The sequence below is a fragment of the Paramormyrops kingsleyae genome, chromosome 1 (assembly GCF_048594095.1).
Source record: "Paramormyrops kingsleyae isolate MSU_618 chromosome 1, PKINGS_0.4, whole genome shotgun sequence".
Taxonomy (NCBI): Eukaryota; Metazoa; Chordata; class Actinopteri; order Osteoglossiformes; family Mormyridae; genus Paramormyrops; species Paramormyrops kingsleyae.
Window position 1 is genome coordinate 70,127,433 of NC_132797.1, and position 18,831 is coordinate 70,146,263.

Genomic DNA, 18,831 nt, shown 5'->3' on the forward strand with positions numbered 1-18,831 from the left:
CAGTGTAAGAAAATGATTACATGCACATGATTAATCACCGGCAAGGATCAAAAGAAATAATCTGAGGCGAAAACAAAAGATGCTGACTTACAGAGAACAATGGAGGACGCAAGATGGTTGATATCAAAGACAGACGTCCACCATGATCCTGTTCAAAAGACACCAGGCTGGTCTGGTGCCAGGGTCGAGCAGGCAAGTGTAGTGGCAACTAGTTCAGTGAATGACACAGTCTCTAAGAGGCTCCGTGTCTCCCACTTTCTCCCAGACAGGCCAATCGAGCTCCTCGTGTTCTTTGTGTACTACGTTACAACATGTACTACAAAGCAGCGAGAAACAGCCACATGAAATACAAACCTTAGTGCCAAAACATTATATAGAAGTTAAAAAGCCCATTTGGTTTTTAATGGTAGAAAAAAGCACCCAACTGACCTACCTTTGTGCACATTAACAAACAGCCACTTTTCAATTCACAGGTAAAGCCAGTAACACGTTACTTTCATGACTTACTATTAGAATTAATGCTTTAAAAAAATTCCTCCTTGAAAAATTGTGCTAGTGTGACCCGGGGTTCAGAAAGATAATACTCAGCATGTTTAACTGTTCTCAAGATAGGGGGCTGTTTTCAATGTTAATTATTTCTCTGTGAAGACACAGCGATAACTTGACAGCTCTTTAATGTAGTGGATGTGGAAATCTGTGGAGAAGCTTTGAGATGAGGGAAGTATCAGCCAGTATGTTAATGAAAGACTGCAACAAAATTCAAACATGTGGACAGAAAAGAAAATGATGTGACTACAAGAAACAATTATTACTTATAATTCTGCACACACTAAGATTGACACAAACACTGCCAGCTTCCTGTACCACTTAACTGCCCCCCCCTCCCCCTTGCCCCCACCATCAAAATGGCTCATAAGATATGTCTCACACAAGGATATTACAAAACTCTTCAACAGTAACCAGCTGAGCTTATAAGAAAAAGAAAAATTATGTTTACTAAAGTCGTCTGTGTGACTTGGGATTCAACAAAAGGTGACACAACCAATCAGAGCTGTGTGCCACAGATTATTGAGTAAAACCGTGCTAGCAGTTGTGGTTAGAACATGCCGTTCCCCTAATGGTAGGTGGGTAGGTGGGTAGACATTTATGGGTCTTCATCTATCTGTCGTACTGAATTTGCATAGAAATAAAACCAGCCTTGTGAATAAAGAGCTGATTAAAGAGCATCGCCTATCACCAATGTAAACAAAACGAAAGAGAATATGCAGACAACAGGAAGTGTGACACCAGAATCACGTGACGGGGGTGACGGGGGTAACCGGGGTAACCAGTGGTGATGAACACGTGTAAATTCCCTCTTCGGAGACACGCGGCGGTCCAGCAGGTGTGGTGGGGGAAAATTAATAAATCAATCTTAGGATATATTCTACAGAGACAAAAAAGGAACAGAAAAATCGATAATATACATAGGTCTTGGGTTTGGTATCGAACTTGGTCCAGGAAGCAGGGGGGAAAAGCAGCACAAAACTTACCTACATTTACGAATTGTAGTGAAACAAGGAAAGTTTGAAAAAATAAAAAAGGATAATTCCAGTCATCACACTCTCAATTAAAAGACAGCACACACGGCCATGTGACCCCCTGCTTCCAAAAAACAAAGAATTATTCTTGCAGCAAAGCTTGGAAATACCACACAGATTCATATTTGTTTCATTATTTGTTTATTTATTTTCTACATTTCCCTTCATTGATTATATGTGAAAACACTAACTGCCCACAGCTAATAAACACCTGTAATACACCCTCCTTCCTTTGCCCCCCCCCCCCCACCTCCGCCCCCCAAATCCTCTTCTTTAAAGTCCTTCGCAGAACTCAGAATTTAATAAATCACTGTGAAGTCTGACAGAGTTTATCTCAAGGGGTCGCTTTGACTCCAGAGAAACTTGCAGACAGACAAAGCGGACCCGATAAGATGTGAAATTAAATACAGTTCACAGTGTTAAACAAAGAAGTGAGTATGTCACACGAAGCCTTTTACTCCAGAAAAAAAACTGCACCACACTTTGAAGTGCGGCAAAGATGGGTGATTCATTCATTTAGTCACATGTATTTTCATCTAAGTTACTATAAACACACCCCTCCATATTTAAAAGCTGACTGTGACTTACACATGGAAAAAATCAATCCGATCACAGGCAGACATCTTCGCCAACATTTTCCTGACGTCCCTGGTAGAGCTCATCCCTTAAATAAAGCTGAAGGTTTCATTTGCAGATTCCCATAAAAAGCCCAACAGCAGTAGGCAGGGTCTCGTAGACATTACTTCGTATCACTTTTCATTTGACGTTAAAATGCACCAGTGCTTCATACAAAAGCACGAGTACCGGCACAATAGGACTGAAAATAACATCTTTCTTGTTCATTTCGTGTGCTGCCAGACGGACAGGTGTTGTTTTGAAAGCACACAGCGGTGCGTGTCGTGGCGTCTTCATTGTGCGCCGACAAATAAAGATTTTTAAGTAGTGTTGAAGGTTGAGACTTTTTTTTTTTTTAAATCACAATGATGCAGCCGTGGTTTGTGTTGATGGTGGGAACACCGTGACCCCGGGTGATTTATAATCTTGTGAAGCCCGGTCTTCACTGCTGACCAGACTGCCAGCACGCTCTTCTGTCTGTTTCCCCAACTGATGTTGTCCTGCTGTGACAACACTGCAGGATAGCTGTCAGCACACAGACACCCCTCACTGTGGGATGGATCCATTCCTTCATGAACCCCCGACATTCCGATTGGCTTGACCCTGACCTTTAATTATCAGCATCCTATCCTGGCTCTATATGTGCAGCCCAGTTGCACTCGTGAACCCAAACTTATAAGGACCTTTCCCAGCACAGTGTCACTTGAAGTAATATTAGATTATCCAGCATGCATTAACAAAAATAGCAGGCGAAACGGCTTTCGTTATCATGTTCAGATTATATAAGGCACTAGTATAGGGCTCCATTTCTACTGGCAGAAATGCAGTCAAGTACTACTTGGACAATGCAACGATAAAGTCGGATATAAAACATGATGCTGAAATCTTGGTTTAGCGTCAACATCCCTTGTATCGGTCATGTCCGCAAATACCCATGTGATTCATCTGCCCATCCGTTTTCCTGACGTTTAAAAATAGCACCACACAGAGAAGACATTAAAAAGAATCAAGTCTTGTTGGTTCGTTTTGACTTCAGTTCCTCAAAATGGTATTTAAAGACAAAAAAAGTAACAAAATGGTGAACTGTTGTTGAGAAGGGTCTGGTACACGAATAAAACAAATTCATAAATCACTCTATCACTATGAATTCATTTCCTCCGGATAGATGCAGTCTGAAGGTTAAGGTGATTAAAACTCTTTAATCGAAACAGGTTAAACCCGAGACAGATTACAATAATGATTACAAAAAGCAAGTCCACTTGTTTTTGACTTATTACTACTAGATACACTATGACCTGGATAACTGAGAATCATCATAGACCAATGACTGCAATGTTCCACAGCCTTATTCTTATTTTAGCAACGTCTGTCCACTGCTGTGATATTGGTGTCTGATTGTTTTGCCGACTATTTTATGTTTACATTATGTATACAAAAAAAAAAATGACAGTAAGGCAAACATAAAGACTGCATGGCACATTATTGCCGAACATTGCTGGGCAATACTGCTGATCTTAAAGGCTGCCTATGAAATGGCTTAGCTTAGGCTATTTCAGTCAGGGTTTGAAATAGTCAACTCTAGTCCTGCAGTCAGGCCCTTCAAATTGAACATAAGACACTGAAGGATATTCTGTGTACTCTATAACAAGAACTAAAATCACTCCACTACAGACGAGATGTTATTGTTTTCAATGTCATCGAGGGGCTGACTGCATACCTTCTTGCCAGTTAGTGCCTACACGTTCAAAAGGGCTGTTATTCTTCAATCAACAGTGACACTTCTGCATGACTTAATAATGATTTCGAAGACAGCAAGAGCTCCATTTTGGCATCGCAGTACCATGTGAGGAAATGAGCACTCAGCTTGTAACACCGTCTACAATTTCTGCTCACTGTCCATTCAGCTTGCACTTGTTTCACCTTGAATACTTATTCTTTTAAGCCGGACCTGTAAGGAACGTATCCCGCTGTACGTTAACAGCCTTAACGAAAATGTTTTTGATATCTTCATGTCATTTAACCATCCCATTTTCTACCAAGTTGCACAGAACAATTTTGCAGGATATTAACTTCAAGTTAAACCTTGCTTGAATCATTTGAGGTTTCACTCAGCCTGTAGTCCCCTCGAGTCTGTGCAACTTCCTTTCAGATGTAATGAGCTTCACAAAGCAGAATAAAAAGTTAATAACAAGGTAATATAAAAATGTTTGAATCATGAAACATCTGGCATACATTAAAAGTTTTTAAGGACCACACTGACAGAGTGACTTTAAAAAAATTCCATTCACTTGCAACCATCAAGGTTAAGCAGAACCATAATAATTATACTGTATGGATGTTGTCAGGAAACCACTTCTTAATCCCTGTTAGTGCTGTGCAGAGATGTTCAGAGAAGGAATTTTCTGTACCTGTTTTTGCTTCTGTGTCTGTCATCATGTCTGTATCTGTCTTTTTATTCATGTCTGTTTTTGGCAAACTAGTTGGCAGGCCTATAAAATAATTTGGAAATTTCCAACAGTTGAAAAAAGCAGAAGACTAAACTGACCATTAAAACAAATGGAAACAAACTAGCTATACACAGTGCATGCTAGCAAGTGCCCTGTAGCTCAACACTCAGCCTTAAATACTTGAACTTCAAAGAATTACCTAAAAATAAGCCAAAACCTAGCTAGAGCTGAATGTGCAATCTTAGTGATTAGTGTATACAAAGAGTCTGGAAAAAAAAACTGACATTTTTTGTATTTCTCTAGTATTGTATTGTTTAATGAAGTAGAAAATATAGTTTTGCAAGATGTTATCAAAAAAGAAAGGAGGTATTTTGTACATTGTAATGCTATGTAAAATAAATGTCATGTGTCAAGGCAATTTGGAATCTAATTTACAGAGGCATGCATTCTTTAAATCTGTATCTAGGGCAAGAATCTGTTATAATTCTTGGCAAGGGTTTACACAATGCAACGTAAGGTAATGTCATCTTGTGAAAACCATTTCTGTTCTACTGCAAAGAACTAGGTCATCCTCTCATAATTGTCAATCATGCAATAAATCTCTGAGCCACAAATGAATTCTGCATCAGGAACAAAACAATACCTTATTGGCATTCCATGTCAGTTCAACTCGATTCATTCTGCTTTTCAGAAAAGCCGATTCAGACGTGAAGTTTAAGGATGCATCACACAAATTACCTTCCGAATGAAAAATCAGAGCAGAACTTTGCATGTGTTAAATATGTGTTTTCCGCATTTTCATACAGAACATCCTTATATTAATGAGCAATACATATTCCAGTACACCGTATAGGCAATGATTTCCAAGCACAAAAAAACGTTTCCTGTTGGTTCGTTTTAACGCGTGTTTTGCTGTACATTATGTTTCTTCACATTATGAATGTATATAATGAAGCCTTTTAACACGTATTCAACAAAACAAAACACTCAACTTGCAAAGAAACAGGAGATGTTAGCAATTCGCCTATTTCTAAAAGATGTTAAAGTGAGCAAATAATGCAAATTGTGTTGGGAGTAAATAGCAAGCAGGTGTGGAAATGTTTTTTTTTTAATCAAGCTAGCTAAAGGTTTACAAAGACCACATCAAAGACTTCAAAAGACTCCACTGACTATGATGCCGCATGATTTCAAGACCAGAACAAACACGGTGTGTTTTACAGGATCCCATTCCTCCAGCAGTGTTAGACTAAAGATCATTCTTAGAGCAAAGATACATGATTCAAAAACACATAAATGTTGGTTCTTTCCATTAGACAATTATCTTCTTAGAGGAAGTAATGATGTTTCTCTACTGAGATTTTAAGAGATAGAACTTAACAAGACCATAACATTTGAGTCAAGCAAAACAGAGCTGACTCAGACAAATAAATACAGAGGTCTGGTTTTAATGGTTTTGAGCATGGCATCAAAAGAAACAGCACATATCAATGGGAAAACAAAAGGTACAGGGATGAAAAGGACATGTACCGTGAGCTCTGGGTACCCTGCAATGTGTATTGCAGTTCTTCCCCTCCTGATATTTGAAATGAACAACAAAGAAAGGATAGCACAGAAAATACAGAAAGACACTACATTTGCAGTCACTCTGAACAAGATGTAAATACTGCAACTGACTTAAGGACAATGCATTTCTATGCTGATTTTGAATGACACTTTGATTAAAGGCTACTTAGCCATGTGTCGTTAGGCTTCATGCACAAAATAAAAAGGCACAATTGTCTAACTTGCAGACAGATATGAACCAGTAGGAAAAACACCTGGGTCAGGCCAAGCCCACTTGTCTTCCTTTGACACAATGCAGTGTAAATTTGATGGAAAAAAATCTAATACATATATATATTTTCATAGATATTTGGTTGTTACTTTTTAATTTACAACTAGCTAGCTAAATAACAGGTGTAACTGACTATCAATATTGTGTTACACGCCTATTAAGCTAGCTGAAAACTGAGAAGCTCGTAAACTGGAATAGGCAGTACCTGAAAACAAACGATTTATTTAACAGTGTTAGAAAGATGGGTTAGAAATCCTTTCCATTACAGTATCAAACGCTAATTAATTAGTACTAACTACAGTAGCTACATTCCCAGCCCACATTTCCAACAGTAACATGATCATATTGTCATATTGATGTAGCTAAGCTAAACTGGATCATCTATCTATCTATCTATCTATCTATCTATCTATATGTCTGTCTGTCTGTCTTATACCTACTTAGATGTGGTGCAAAATACATTTAATTACTAAATTCCAGGACCAAAAGATTATTCGTACATCTGTTCAAAAGTATGTTTGCTGAAACCTAACTTTACAAAAGTCATCTCATGCACAGGGGAAAAGATATAACTAGTGACATCATTTTGGCTCGACACTCAAATATCATTGGCTGCAGGGTATAGATCAGATAACCATAAGTACATTAACAAGTCTGCTGTACCACAGCCAGTTCTTGAAGTTCTTCTCTGTACAAAGGAAAAGTTGAAAGTGGGACAAGATACATGATTTCTTTGACACCATGCTCGAATAAAAAAATTGATATAAAAAAAAGTCCCCTATCCCAGATCCTGATGATGGCTCTCGGAAATGTAGTGTCTGGCAGTAATACATCTGCATTCTGCCAAAGCCACACACATTTGACCAACACATTTACGTTGTGGTCCAGGTTTCATTTAAGTTGCGTAATATAAATAATACTTCATGCATAAATATTACAGCAAATGATTCAACTTTCCACATTATTTTTCTAAATTTTCTATATGCAATTACATGTCCCACTGCCCTTTATTGAACAGCTAATGAAAGGAATGGTATGTCCAACATTTGCAGTAACCTACTCGCAATTCACGAATTTGCTAGGAGGAAGGGCAAACGCAGTAGGTCACCCGTCTCAACCGCTCTGGGCTCACGGTCGCTTCTCCTCGAACGAAAGCTGCAAGCGCAGCTACCAAGTTTCCGAACAACAAGGAAAAACGGCGATACAGCTCTCATTCCGCTTTGAGTGTCAGGACTCGTTTTTCTCTACATGAAAGGCGTCCTCCGGGCCCCTTTGTTTTTCCTTTAATGAAATCATGTCCTTGTACCTCTTAAAAACCTGAGTCTGCCCTGACCTAAATGAAAACAGCCTGCAGACTTAGACAGTCACCTGGTCTTAAAACAGACGTTTGCCAACTGGCTTGCGTTTCACTTAAGTTTTTAATTTCTGGAGCTAAAGCTTTAAAAAGCTTCCCAGTGTGGTATCTATAGAAGTTTAATCTGCTGTTTGGTGTTCAGCATAAATCACCTAATTTGATATGGAGTATAATTCTGTTACGTTATTATCTTGATAATGGATGTAATGTCAGTGAAGTCATGTGGTTATATGTAAATACTATCGTAAACAACCGTTTATCCTATCAAGCAGGCTATTAAATTGTAACGTTTCAGAGAATATCTTTGTTTTCCTTCTTGTTCGCTGAGTCATCAACTTCACAAAGATCTAAAATACTCCGTATGGGTAGTAATAAAGTGCACCCAAAAGAACTTAATAGATGCGTATTAGTACATGCAGAATAATGATCATCTGCTACCTAATAGGAAAAACCAGCATATGATGATTAACTTACATACTTTTTATTTTAATGACACTAACAGTGGTATTGTGACAGAAAACGCAACTTCTATGAATTATGAATGTCAACAAATGTTACACTTTTGGTGTAGCTTTGCAGTGTTAATGTTGTTTGTGATTTTTCATGATACCCTTTTTGAAAATTAAGACAGAGAGGGTAAAAAACAAGTGGAGGAAATTTCTGGAATCCCTTTTGAGACTCATTCCCTAATGTATTCTTTTCCTGTCAGCTCTGACGAGAAATGAAGCCATGGAAAATTAACTCCTGATACAGCAACGCTGAATTAGACAGTGAAAAAAAAAGCACTTTTTAAGGATTCCAGCCTTGTCATTTTCAATTTTCTGCTCTTTGGACATGCTTGTAGTCAGATTCTCGAACATCTATACAGCATATCAATCCTAATTAGACAATCTGCGGCTGCGACGGATGGAGGCTGAATTATTTGCATAATTTAATCATAAATACTCAGTGATACATATTTCCAAATGCATTTGTACAATTATCTTTTCATCCTTGGGGCAAAAGCATTAATATGATTAGGCAATAATTCTTTAAAAAGAGAAAAAAAGAAGAAGCCAGCAAGTGCACACTCTTTTTAAACTGCAGCTTTGGGCTATATGAAAAATTAATTAATTTCTGAGGAAAATCAATTTCTCTACGTGACCACATTAGACAGTGCCAGGCTATAGCCTGGAATCTTTCTTCAATCAGGAAATCTCATCTGCTCCTTCTAACTTCTGTCAGTAGCATTTAACATCCTTGTACAGGCACCAGTGATTCCCACTATGGCCCCAAAATATGCTGTTATGCAGGGAACTGGTGTCTCAAGAAATGCCAAATCTGACAAAAGGCTCACTCTGAAATGTAATAGCACAAGTGCTCCACTTTGCACAGTCCGTCCTCCGTATCACTGCGCCGTTCGACAGATATTTGCCTACCAAGTGAAATGAGCTTGGCAAAAGTATAAGTAGCTAAAATCATGCTTTGATCAAGAATCTTGTTCTTCGAGTTTCGATTAGGGGACAACACTGCGGAAGCGAAAGGTGAGCAAGTAATTCAGACAGGGGAACCTAATTCAGTGTTTGAAATATTTATTTTATAATAGTTTCATCAAATGAGCATAACTCAAAGAGACTGATGCATTTTGTGTGTTTGCTTAATGTTAATTGTAAATAAAGCAAAACAACACAGACGTTGTTCTCAATTTGAGTTCCTTCAACCTTTAACAATATGCAAATAGGATGAAGGCGTGAATAGTTTCTGCACATAACAGGCATAACCAGGATGCAAGTGTTTTCTCAGTGCTAACAAATATCTATACATCGAAAATCTAGATTATTCACTCTAGTATTAGTAGAGCACTCTTCCACTGATTTCAGTGCAATATTTATGAAAAGGATGATTTTCAATCTGTCTCATAGTAACATCGTGCCTTTGAAAACATTATTATTTTCAATTACAACATACGTGTCCTCAGAAAATATTCACCAGCATATGTCAAATGCACTGGTGTACTGGACGCAGGTGGTTATTGCCATTCCAAAGCAGAGCTCCTTTGGCTGTTAATTAGTGTAAAAATCGCATTTATGGTTTTAAACGAATCCCCATTTGGACCAATAAATGGGAATACTACAGATCATGGGATTCGAGAGTGGAGTGTTTGTTTAATTTGTGTGAAGGTGCTTGAATGGATTTCTTATTTTAACAAGCCTAATTTTTCATGCATTCTCCCTCTCTCTCTTTCATCCTAATCAGGCATCTGTCACTCTGTTTTTTGAAGTTATTATCACCCCGGCTCCCTCTTGGATGTGGTTGCCGGGTGACGAGTATCTTAGCACCCACTCTGACTGGAAAAGATTTGAATCCAATTGAGAGATTTCCCTTGAGTACCTGTAAACACATCCATCCCTTGTAGAAAACAAATACAGCATAACAACACAGCGAAAGAGAGAGAAAAAAAAACAAAGAAATAGGTGTATCTGACTCTTTTGACTTCCACAAACATTCTGCATACAGTACTTACCAAAATGCAACCACATTGTTGTTTAAAAAATCTATTTCTTTGAATTTTAACATAGATATAAATTGTCATTATTCGCATCATTTGTGTCTTTATAGATATTTATATGTGCGCATATAATTATATATCATACAATAATTTATGATAAAAACTATTAAAATAATACAAAAACATACAACTAAGGTTTCTGAAAACCCTGCAGTGTTATTCGCTGACTGCAGTGCGAGGTCTAAGGTCATCTCTCAGCATGGACCAAAAAACTGAACCCCAACCATATTTCTGGCCTGACCTGGACTTTTAATGACCTTCCTTTAGAGTTTAAGTGCCACAAAGCAGTGAAAATGTCTCTGTCCCACAAGAAGAAAATGAAAAGGAAAACAAGGGCTGAGGTATGGTTTCTCATAAGGCAGCGCCATAACTCCTGTGGAAGCCAAACGATTACTGCCGTGGATCTGTTACTGAGCTGAAGGTACACATTAATCTCATGCGAGTAGCCCCTGTGCAGGGCGAAGCAGAGGTAAGAGTTCACAGTCCACTGCCCAGAAAAGCACACGAGTGTGAGTATTGTCCCAAGTGTTAGTAAAAATGCATTAAAAATACCATAGGATAATTAAATCAATAGTTGTTTTATGATATCTCTTGGCAATATTGTATTACTTTTGTGTAAAAGCATTTGATCCTCTTCATGGTAAACTTATGATCTGAGAAAAATACTATACAAAGCTTTTCTAGTGATAAAGCTAAAAAAAATATTCTACAAAGCTTTTCTAGTGATAAAACTTAATATTTCTTATGTACTTTATGAAATGGCAGTTGCAAAGATGCAGCCAAAATGCACAAAAAAGGTGAGAAAATCATCAAACGTATATTCTATACCCATTAACAATTTATTCTCAATTATAAAATGATTAAAAAATTAAAGGACAAACGAAACCTGGTTTCCATTTAAGTTTAACGTCCAGTGGTTGCGCTCGCATTACAAGTAGCGTAATCTTCCACAGGCAAAACAGCCCTAACGAAAGTGATTCATTTCAGTATAGCATCACCAGAACCAGGTGCTTTCCAAGACAATTACAGGCCTCCCTGTGCACCAGTAATAGCGGAGCACTACACTGTCATTAAACCAACGTGAAGCGTGGCATTATCCTTTAACCCTTTCAACAGCCAATCGTACTTACTACCCCGATGTTCAAGCCCAATAGTCTCTCACCTGGAATCCCTCTGAAAAATGGCATGGAGAATTGCTCTCAGAGATAACATGGTCTACACTGCACAGATTCCTGTGTGGGCTATTCATTATTGTCTTTTTATTAAGATAAACCACAGTGGTGAAATCACTGTTTAAAAGGTACTGCTGTGAACTCAGAACAACTGCAATGCACTTAGGCACATCTAATAATCAGGTTGTAATACTTTAATATGAAGAATAAAGCATACATTTACATGCATGTATTACGTGTGCACTTGAAAAGCATATGGAAGACCTAGTTATGCATTTCAAAAGACACATTTTAATGAGCAATCCCATTTTCTTCCTGTTTTTATCTGTTTGGAAACTTAAAGCAAACAATCTGTTACAAAATCACAGCGTAATCAATATAAACATACTATGTGTTCTTATTATGGAATCTTATTCTATGTATCGTGTGTCTCAACAATTCTGTTAACGTAGTCATGCAGTATAGCAGTTTACATTTTTAAGATTTTATTTTTATTTATGTTTTAATATATATTGCCCAACCTATCATAGTCTAGACAATATCGTAAATCATTCCATCTTAGTACTTGTGGTTGCTGGTTTCATAAAAAGCAATTGTAATCAAACTGCAAGAAAAAATACTAAAAATACTAAACATATAAAATATACTAAACAGTATAATACATCCCTATCTAAACATTATAAAATGCAGATTTATAACCATGGAAATGCACACAGCATAAGTACAGTCCAGGTTTTCACTTGCAAAATGCTGGTTTGTTGCATGTGAAGTACTGTACAATGAGGCATCAGCGAATATCATTTGCTTCCAATAAATGATGTGACTTCACAAACATATGTTAATTTTTGCATCAGACTACCATTCAGTATACAAAAAGAATACAAAGCACTATAACTCACTAAGAAGTATATATTATATGCTCATGTGCTAAAGTAATGATAATTACTAACAAAACTGCAGAAAAGCTAATGAAAAATTAAGTTTCCACATTTGCTTTATTAGGTCTGTATGATCTATGCAGAAGTAATTCAAGCTTTGCTACTGTTGTTGTAATGGTTAACAAACTAAATTAGTTCTGTACAAGCCCACACAGATGTCCTGTATGATATATCAGTACTATCTAGTGGGTTCAATATCATTAGTAAAAAGGAATTAATTAATAAAACTTACTTTTTATTAATAGTGCCTTAAATACAGCAAGTCGTTTGTGCAAACATATCAATATACAAACAGAAACACGTGTAACTTTAACATCAGTTATTTTGAAAGAAACTTTTAATCAGTTAACCTGATAACCTTTATTGTATCAGTTTACATTGTGATATCAAAACCAGTCTATCAAAGCATTCAGTAATGTCATAGTTGTCTTTGCTTGTTACAGAATTTCCATACATCCAAATTAATTGTTCATTATCTGCACCAAATTAAACCCTATTCTTGGAAAAAAAAAGTCTTCAAACACCATTACAATCCTGCACTGAGATCAAATTTACAAATCTGGGAGCATCCTCATTTGTGGTGGAAAAGAGTGACATTACACTGAGTGAAAAGTGTTTAGTAAGTTGTGTAACATGATGCAAAAGTATCAATAATGACGAAATGTAAAAATAACAGACATCAACAGATGAAAAGGCATTTCTGGTGCACATGTTTACCACAAACAACCCTTAACGCAATAATATACTGTCGATTTTGAACACAAGGCAGAACAGGAGAGAAATTATCCAATAATAAATGATCTGGTGAGTGTAAATAGTAACTAAACATCAAGTGGAGTTCAAGCAGGCCCAGCACTAAGACTGAGAGCCACTGTACACCTATACTGACTAAAATCACGTGGTAAAAAAAGTTTAAGTACTGTCTAACATGCGCACACACACTTATACCGCTAATATTAAAACTAATATAGAGATTTTATTCTTAGCCTCGTTACCGCTCTCAGTCCACCTGCTACCCTAGATATAGACTTGAGCAAGAAAAAAACACCTAAAAATAACGTAAACATGGATATTCGTTATGAAATCAGTTAAAGGGATAACTTTTGCTTCTAATTCGTTTACCTTTGTCAAATAAAAGGAATTCACTAACGTATGGAAGCGTCTAATTTGGCTTTTGCATGGTTTTATGACTGGGAATACTGGCCGGGGAGCTGTGCAAGGCGTGCAGGCTGGCCGATCGCCGGACGGGGTCCGCATCCGCCTTACTTTCTGGTGAACTTCGTCTCTCACGATTAATAAGGGATCGGCTACAGTACGTTTTATACTACATGGTGCCTCTGTTTCACAATTCGCAGTTTTAAGGGATGCTGACAGGGACAGGGACAAGGACAGGGACCGTCCCCGGTTTGCTTGACCAGCGCAGAGTTGCAGATTGCATGGTAGCGAATAAAGCCACGTAACTTAGTTGTAACAACGTTGTCTTTGTACGCTTCACAAAACGGGAACAGGGCTTAATTTGTCCTTATCTACTGAGCTGATTACCCTCTCAGCTGCCATTTACGCGCCCCAACCAATAAAGTGTGGTATTAAAATAATCAACGTTAATATTTCAGCAGTAGATTGCCCCAGAACAAGATGCTAAGGCGAAATAAAACTTAGTATTATTATTATATTTTACATGCTGCAGTGCTATACTGGTGTCGTGCTTGCCGTGAGTTGTAATTTTATATCTGAAGCGTGCTGGCAGTCCAGTTTCTGCGTGACTTCCACTAGATCTTTATATGTATTAAATGTCGATGACCGCCGTGTTTTATCACTCACCTGGCATTGGTGCAGTCGTTATAGAGAGTTTCGAAGTCCTTCCTGGAGATGAGTTTGCAGCGATTGACTCCCGGCTGAATGGCCCCGAGTCCCCGCAGGATGCGGACCTGCTCCACATTGCACACCACCGGCGTGATCTCCAGCCTCTTCAGCTTGGTGTACACCGTGTGCAGCCCCCCGACCAAGTGCTTCAGAAAGAGGTCGAAAGCCTGGGGGAGGCATATCAGCTCGCAGCCGTCTACCGTAAACGATGCAACCTTGGCTCCCCTCAGCTCTACCATCTTGCACTCGTTGTTTTGCGGGGTATTTTCGACTGGAGACGGGGTCGAGTAGACGGGCTTGCTGGGCAAGGTGCCGGGTGGGATGCCCGGGCTGCTGGTTGCGATCAGCTCCGATCGGAATAGGTTCGGTCCAGAGGGGGCTATGGACGGAGACGGGGTGGAGGTCGCCGATGGCGAGGTGCTGGTAGCCGAAGAAGTTGATATCGGAGGTGGATGGACCAGAGGGGTCGCAGGAATCAAAGAAGCCGGTACGGCCATGGTCACCTATGAGAATAAGTTCAAAGTATAAAACCCCAGCGCACCAAAAGTGTCCCGAAGTAGTCGAAACGAGAAATCCCGTAGATCTAGAACTTTGTGGAGCTTTAGTTTAACAATCGGAAGGGATCGTGCAAAGCCTGGGATGTGTGGGATCTGCGCTCTCTGTGGCCGCACATTGATCAAAGATTGAGAGAGAATGACAGGAAAGAAATAGAGGCGAAAAGTGCGCCTCGCTCGCCCGGCGAGTTGTTGTTGTCACAAGGTACGGAGAAGGAGGAGCCAGAGGACGGCGCCTGCGACGGGGACTGCGGGCCGCTTCCCGTAAATAAGCAAGTTCAGAGTAAATCAAGCTAAACAAAGAGGAAAGGTGGCCAGACGATACGGATAAATAAAAGCCATCCTACACGGTGCCGGTCCTGCGCTGAAACGCCGCAGCGGAGGGCGAGAGCACCGCCAAGCCGGGGCTCCTTATGACAGGGACAGCAGCAAAGTTTCTATGATCTTACTGAAAGCAGTAATATTACGACACACGGCCACGCAAAAAAAAAACACGTGCTGTATAACATGTGTATGCACGAGTATTTGTACATAATGTATTTAAACGTAGTTTAATTTGTAAACCTTCTTGTTATTTGTATGGCGGACTGCCTTATATACAGTATGGTGCCCATATTCGCATGTGGCGTGACTAGAAAGTCCATAGGAACTGCTAATTCTGTTGCTTATTCCAAGGTTGCAGAGGACGCGGCTTTAAAGAGTTAACATAAACATATCCTAATCTCCAAAACTAAACAAAAATCCACCTAGAGACATTCCTGTCAAAGCATAGTAAATGCACCGACATGGAGATTATTTGCAGATGTTTAGAGAGGACAAGATGATGAACACACAAAGCTGAGTTGTCAGTTAATCGTTATCTACAAACAATTTATTTTATGCGGCGGTCTGCCGCGAAGTGATATAAAGTAGGTCAAAGTGCTCAGAATTAAAGGTGAGAATAATTAGGGTAGCAGAAATGTTTTGTCGTTTTATCTCTTGCGCAAACATAACAAGTAACACCTTGAAATGTGGACTTCGTGGACGTTTAGGCAACGTCAGTGTCACATTAATTCACTGAACATTATTAAATAGAACTGGTTGGGGAAAATGAAGATTAAGTGTTGTGTGTTATATAAATACTATGGGTATATATGACGTAATATACAATGACGTTAAGATTTTAAAGTTTTTATACCATACGTTTTTCTAAAGTGGAAGCAGTGAGGGTATACTCCACTTTCTTTGTTAGTTTGCCAGGAATTCCTTAAAATTGCCCTTCAGAGAATGCTGTAGTGTAAAAAAAGAAAAATCAATCTCTGCTTAAAATTCATGACAATGCAATCCACTTGTCTTGTATGTTGCTAACCTTTAATTACATATTCACCGCATTAAAATCCCATTATTTTCGAGTTACAATTGAGTTAACCTGCTATCTCTGAAGTCTGCATACTATCTTAATAAATTGCGCAGTGGTAGATTTACTCTTTAAAACAGGTTTTTAACATTATATATATATATATATATATATATATATATATATATAACCTATGTGTACCTTGAAGTATATGTAAGAATGACATAGAATAGCCTCTTTAAACATTTCACAGCATAGAAAACCATATTCCACTTGTTCAAATATTTGACCAAACAATTTTCTAACACATAACATGGACTCCGAAGAATTTACAATGGATGGCATTTTGTGAAAGTTATACATTATTATTAATATTATATTAGAAGTGTCACGTTATGTATTTAAAACGTTCATATCATTGGCACGGTCAATCAATGAGTATTGTAAAACCATACATGTACCATGAATGCTCTTTCATGCCTCTTCGCTTTTGATTGTGTCTTTTGCCTGTAAGTGGTTAATAAGAATGCCTTTAAGAACACCTTTATGTGAAGCATACCAACTTTTAACAGGTGTATGAGGAGCTGTTGGGGGGGGGGGGGGGTAGTCAAGGGCCCTACTGAGGAGGCCAATACTGACATAACTGCACCCTCAGGATTTGAATCTGTCGCCAAACCCACTGAACCGCACATTGCCATCAACACCAAGCAAATAAACGTGTATCAGAGCTTAGATTAAGCTACTCCTATATACTAGATTTAGAATGTATGCTTACAGTTCTATTACTTATGTAAATGTGCTATTGTATTATATTTATCAATTTTCCTGATGAAGATGATGGATACCTGAGTACCGTAACCCCTTTTCTGTCTAAATTCCCCTATACATATATGCACAACTTTACTAGAATATTATGGCATGTATTGTTAGTGCAGTATGTTACTGGTTTTGGATCTGGGTTGTCCACTTTGGACCAAACAAGATAACAAGTTCCTCAGGATTTCTCCCTCCGAATGAACATACCTCATAATAATGTGAATGAATTAATGGATTTATAGTGAGATTCCTGTCTTTGTTTTGGTTCAATTTTTCAAACTTAAAATCCAATATCACTGTTACAACCTGAATCCTTACTACCTTTTCTTGTAGCAGGAACCCACAAAGAACAGTCAGAGTAATCTTAGCTGGAGCATAAAAATTACTACTCTGCAGGGTGTTGGAAAACCCTTTCTCCAAATATTGAATCTACCAGTTAAGAAGTCTTTAATATTTTTATTGTTTTGTCCCCTAATCCCTTAGTTTACAGTCTGAATTATTTCTCTTGAATGACTGATATCACGTATTCGGTTACTTTTGCTAAAAATACTATGCCAGAAATGTCCTTCTTTAACCAACATGCTATGGTTTGTTCCAGCAGGTCATTGTGCTTAATTGGAGATAGTTGGGGTTTCTCTTTACAAAGCAGCTGGTGCAAAATTAAAAATTAATAGTTATTTTATTCTCTAATAAAAAGTGAATACAAACGTAATTACAACTTTGGAGAACGCAGATACTATCAGAGCGATTACAAACATCACTAATAATCATTTGAATACTACTGTCAGGTGTCAAAACTTACTGCTGAGTATTTTTCCAACTGTCGAGTCCTCTCTGAGTAAAACCCTCTGAAACACCAACTGCTCCCAGTCCAGGGATAACAGAGAGCAGGATCCCCATTCTCTAATAAATTCACCTCCAGTATATCTTGTTACCTAACTAATAATGGACTTGTTGGTCAGGTTTCCAACATGTGTTTTGTCCTTCTGAGAGGCTTTTGTTAGTTGTATCTTTGTTATGTGAACAGACGTATCAGCCCAGTCCTGCAGGCTCTCTTTATGTTCGTACACCGCGATGTAAATACATAGATGGGGCTCCATTTCCAGGCATGACATACCGAGAAATAATTCATTCTTCAAACCACACAGGAACAATTCTCAAGCCTTCACTATCCCCTGTTCAGAAAGCAGTGACGGATTCCTGCTTTTGCCAGTCCTTGCTGCTGTTCCTGTTATGATCTTTCTAATTTATAACTAGGCAAGGTTAAAACCTGTTTAAACAAGATTTACACTACATCAGATCCCGTGTCATTAGCAAAGTACTGGATGTAATAATTGCCCATGGCTTAATGTACAGCAGATAAATAGCAAGGCAGTTTTCTGATGATGTCTGCATTAGTAAGCTATAAAGATCAAATGTAGGGTTTCGGAAAATCACTTGCTTTGGGGCCATATCTCTCGCTCTTACTATCTCTCTGCTTCGTTGTTTTTCCATTTATCCTGAGCAATTCAACATTGGTTCCAAAATCAAATGCATAGTTGCTACGCTATGCTTTTTTTCATTTTTATAAACATGTCTTTTAATTGCATACTCACTCTTAATCACATTCAGCCCCGAGTTCTTAATCCGTGTATACATTTTATGGCACCTTCAATGAGACTTGCGGGTATCATTTGCATCCCTTGTATACCCCTTTATATCACCTTGCAGGTATAATTAGAGTACAGCTGGACAGCTGGATCATGCCAAAATTGAATGCTTGTTAGGAATCAGA

At 38.4% G+C, this 18,831-nt stretch overlaps 1 protein-coding gene across 2 annotated transcripts in view; it reads right to left on the reverse strand.

The window, feature by feature from the left end:
* The window catches only part of LOC111860541 (dachshund homolog 1), a 109,117-nt gene extending 93,959 nt beyond the window's left edge, over positions 1–15,158 (reverse strand). Inside the window, exon 1 of one of the 2 annotated variants that reach the window (XM_023844383.2) lies at positions 14,310–15,158. In XM_023844383.2, the coding sequence (XP_023700151.1) occupies positions 14,310–14,848 (539 nt within the window). In that variant the 5' untranslated portion in view covers positions 14,849–15,158. The remainder of the gene's footprint in view (positions 1–14,309) is intronic. The other variant, XM_023844456.2, reaches the window with a different exon arrangement.
* Between the last annotated feature and the right edge of the window lie 3,673 nt (positions 15,159–18,831).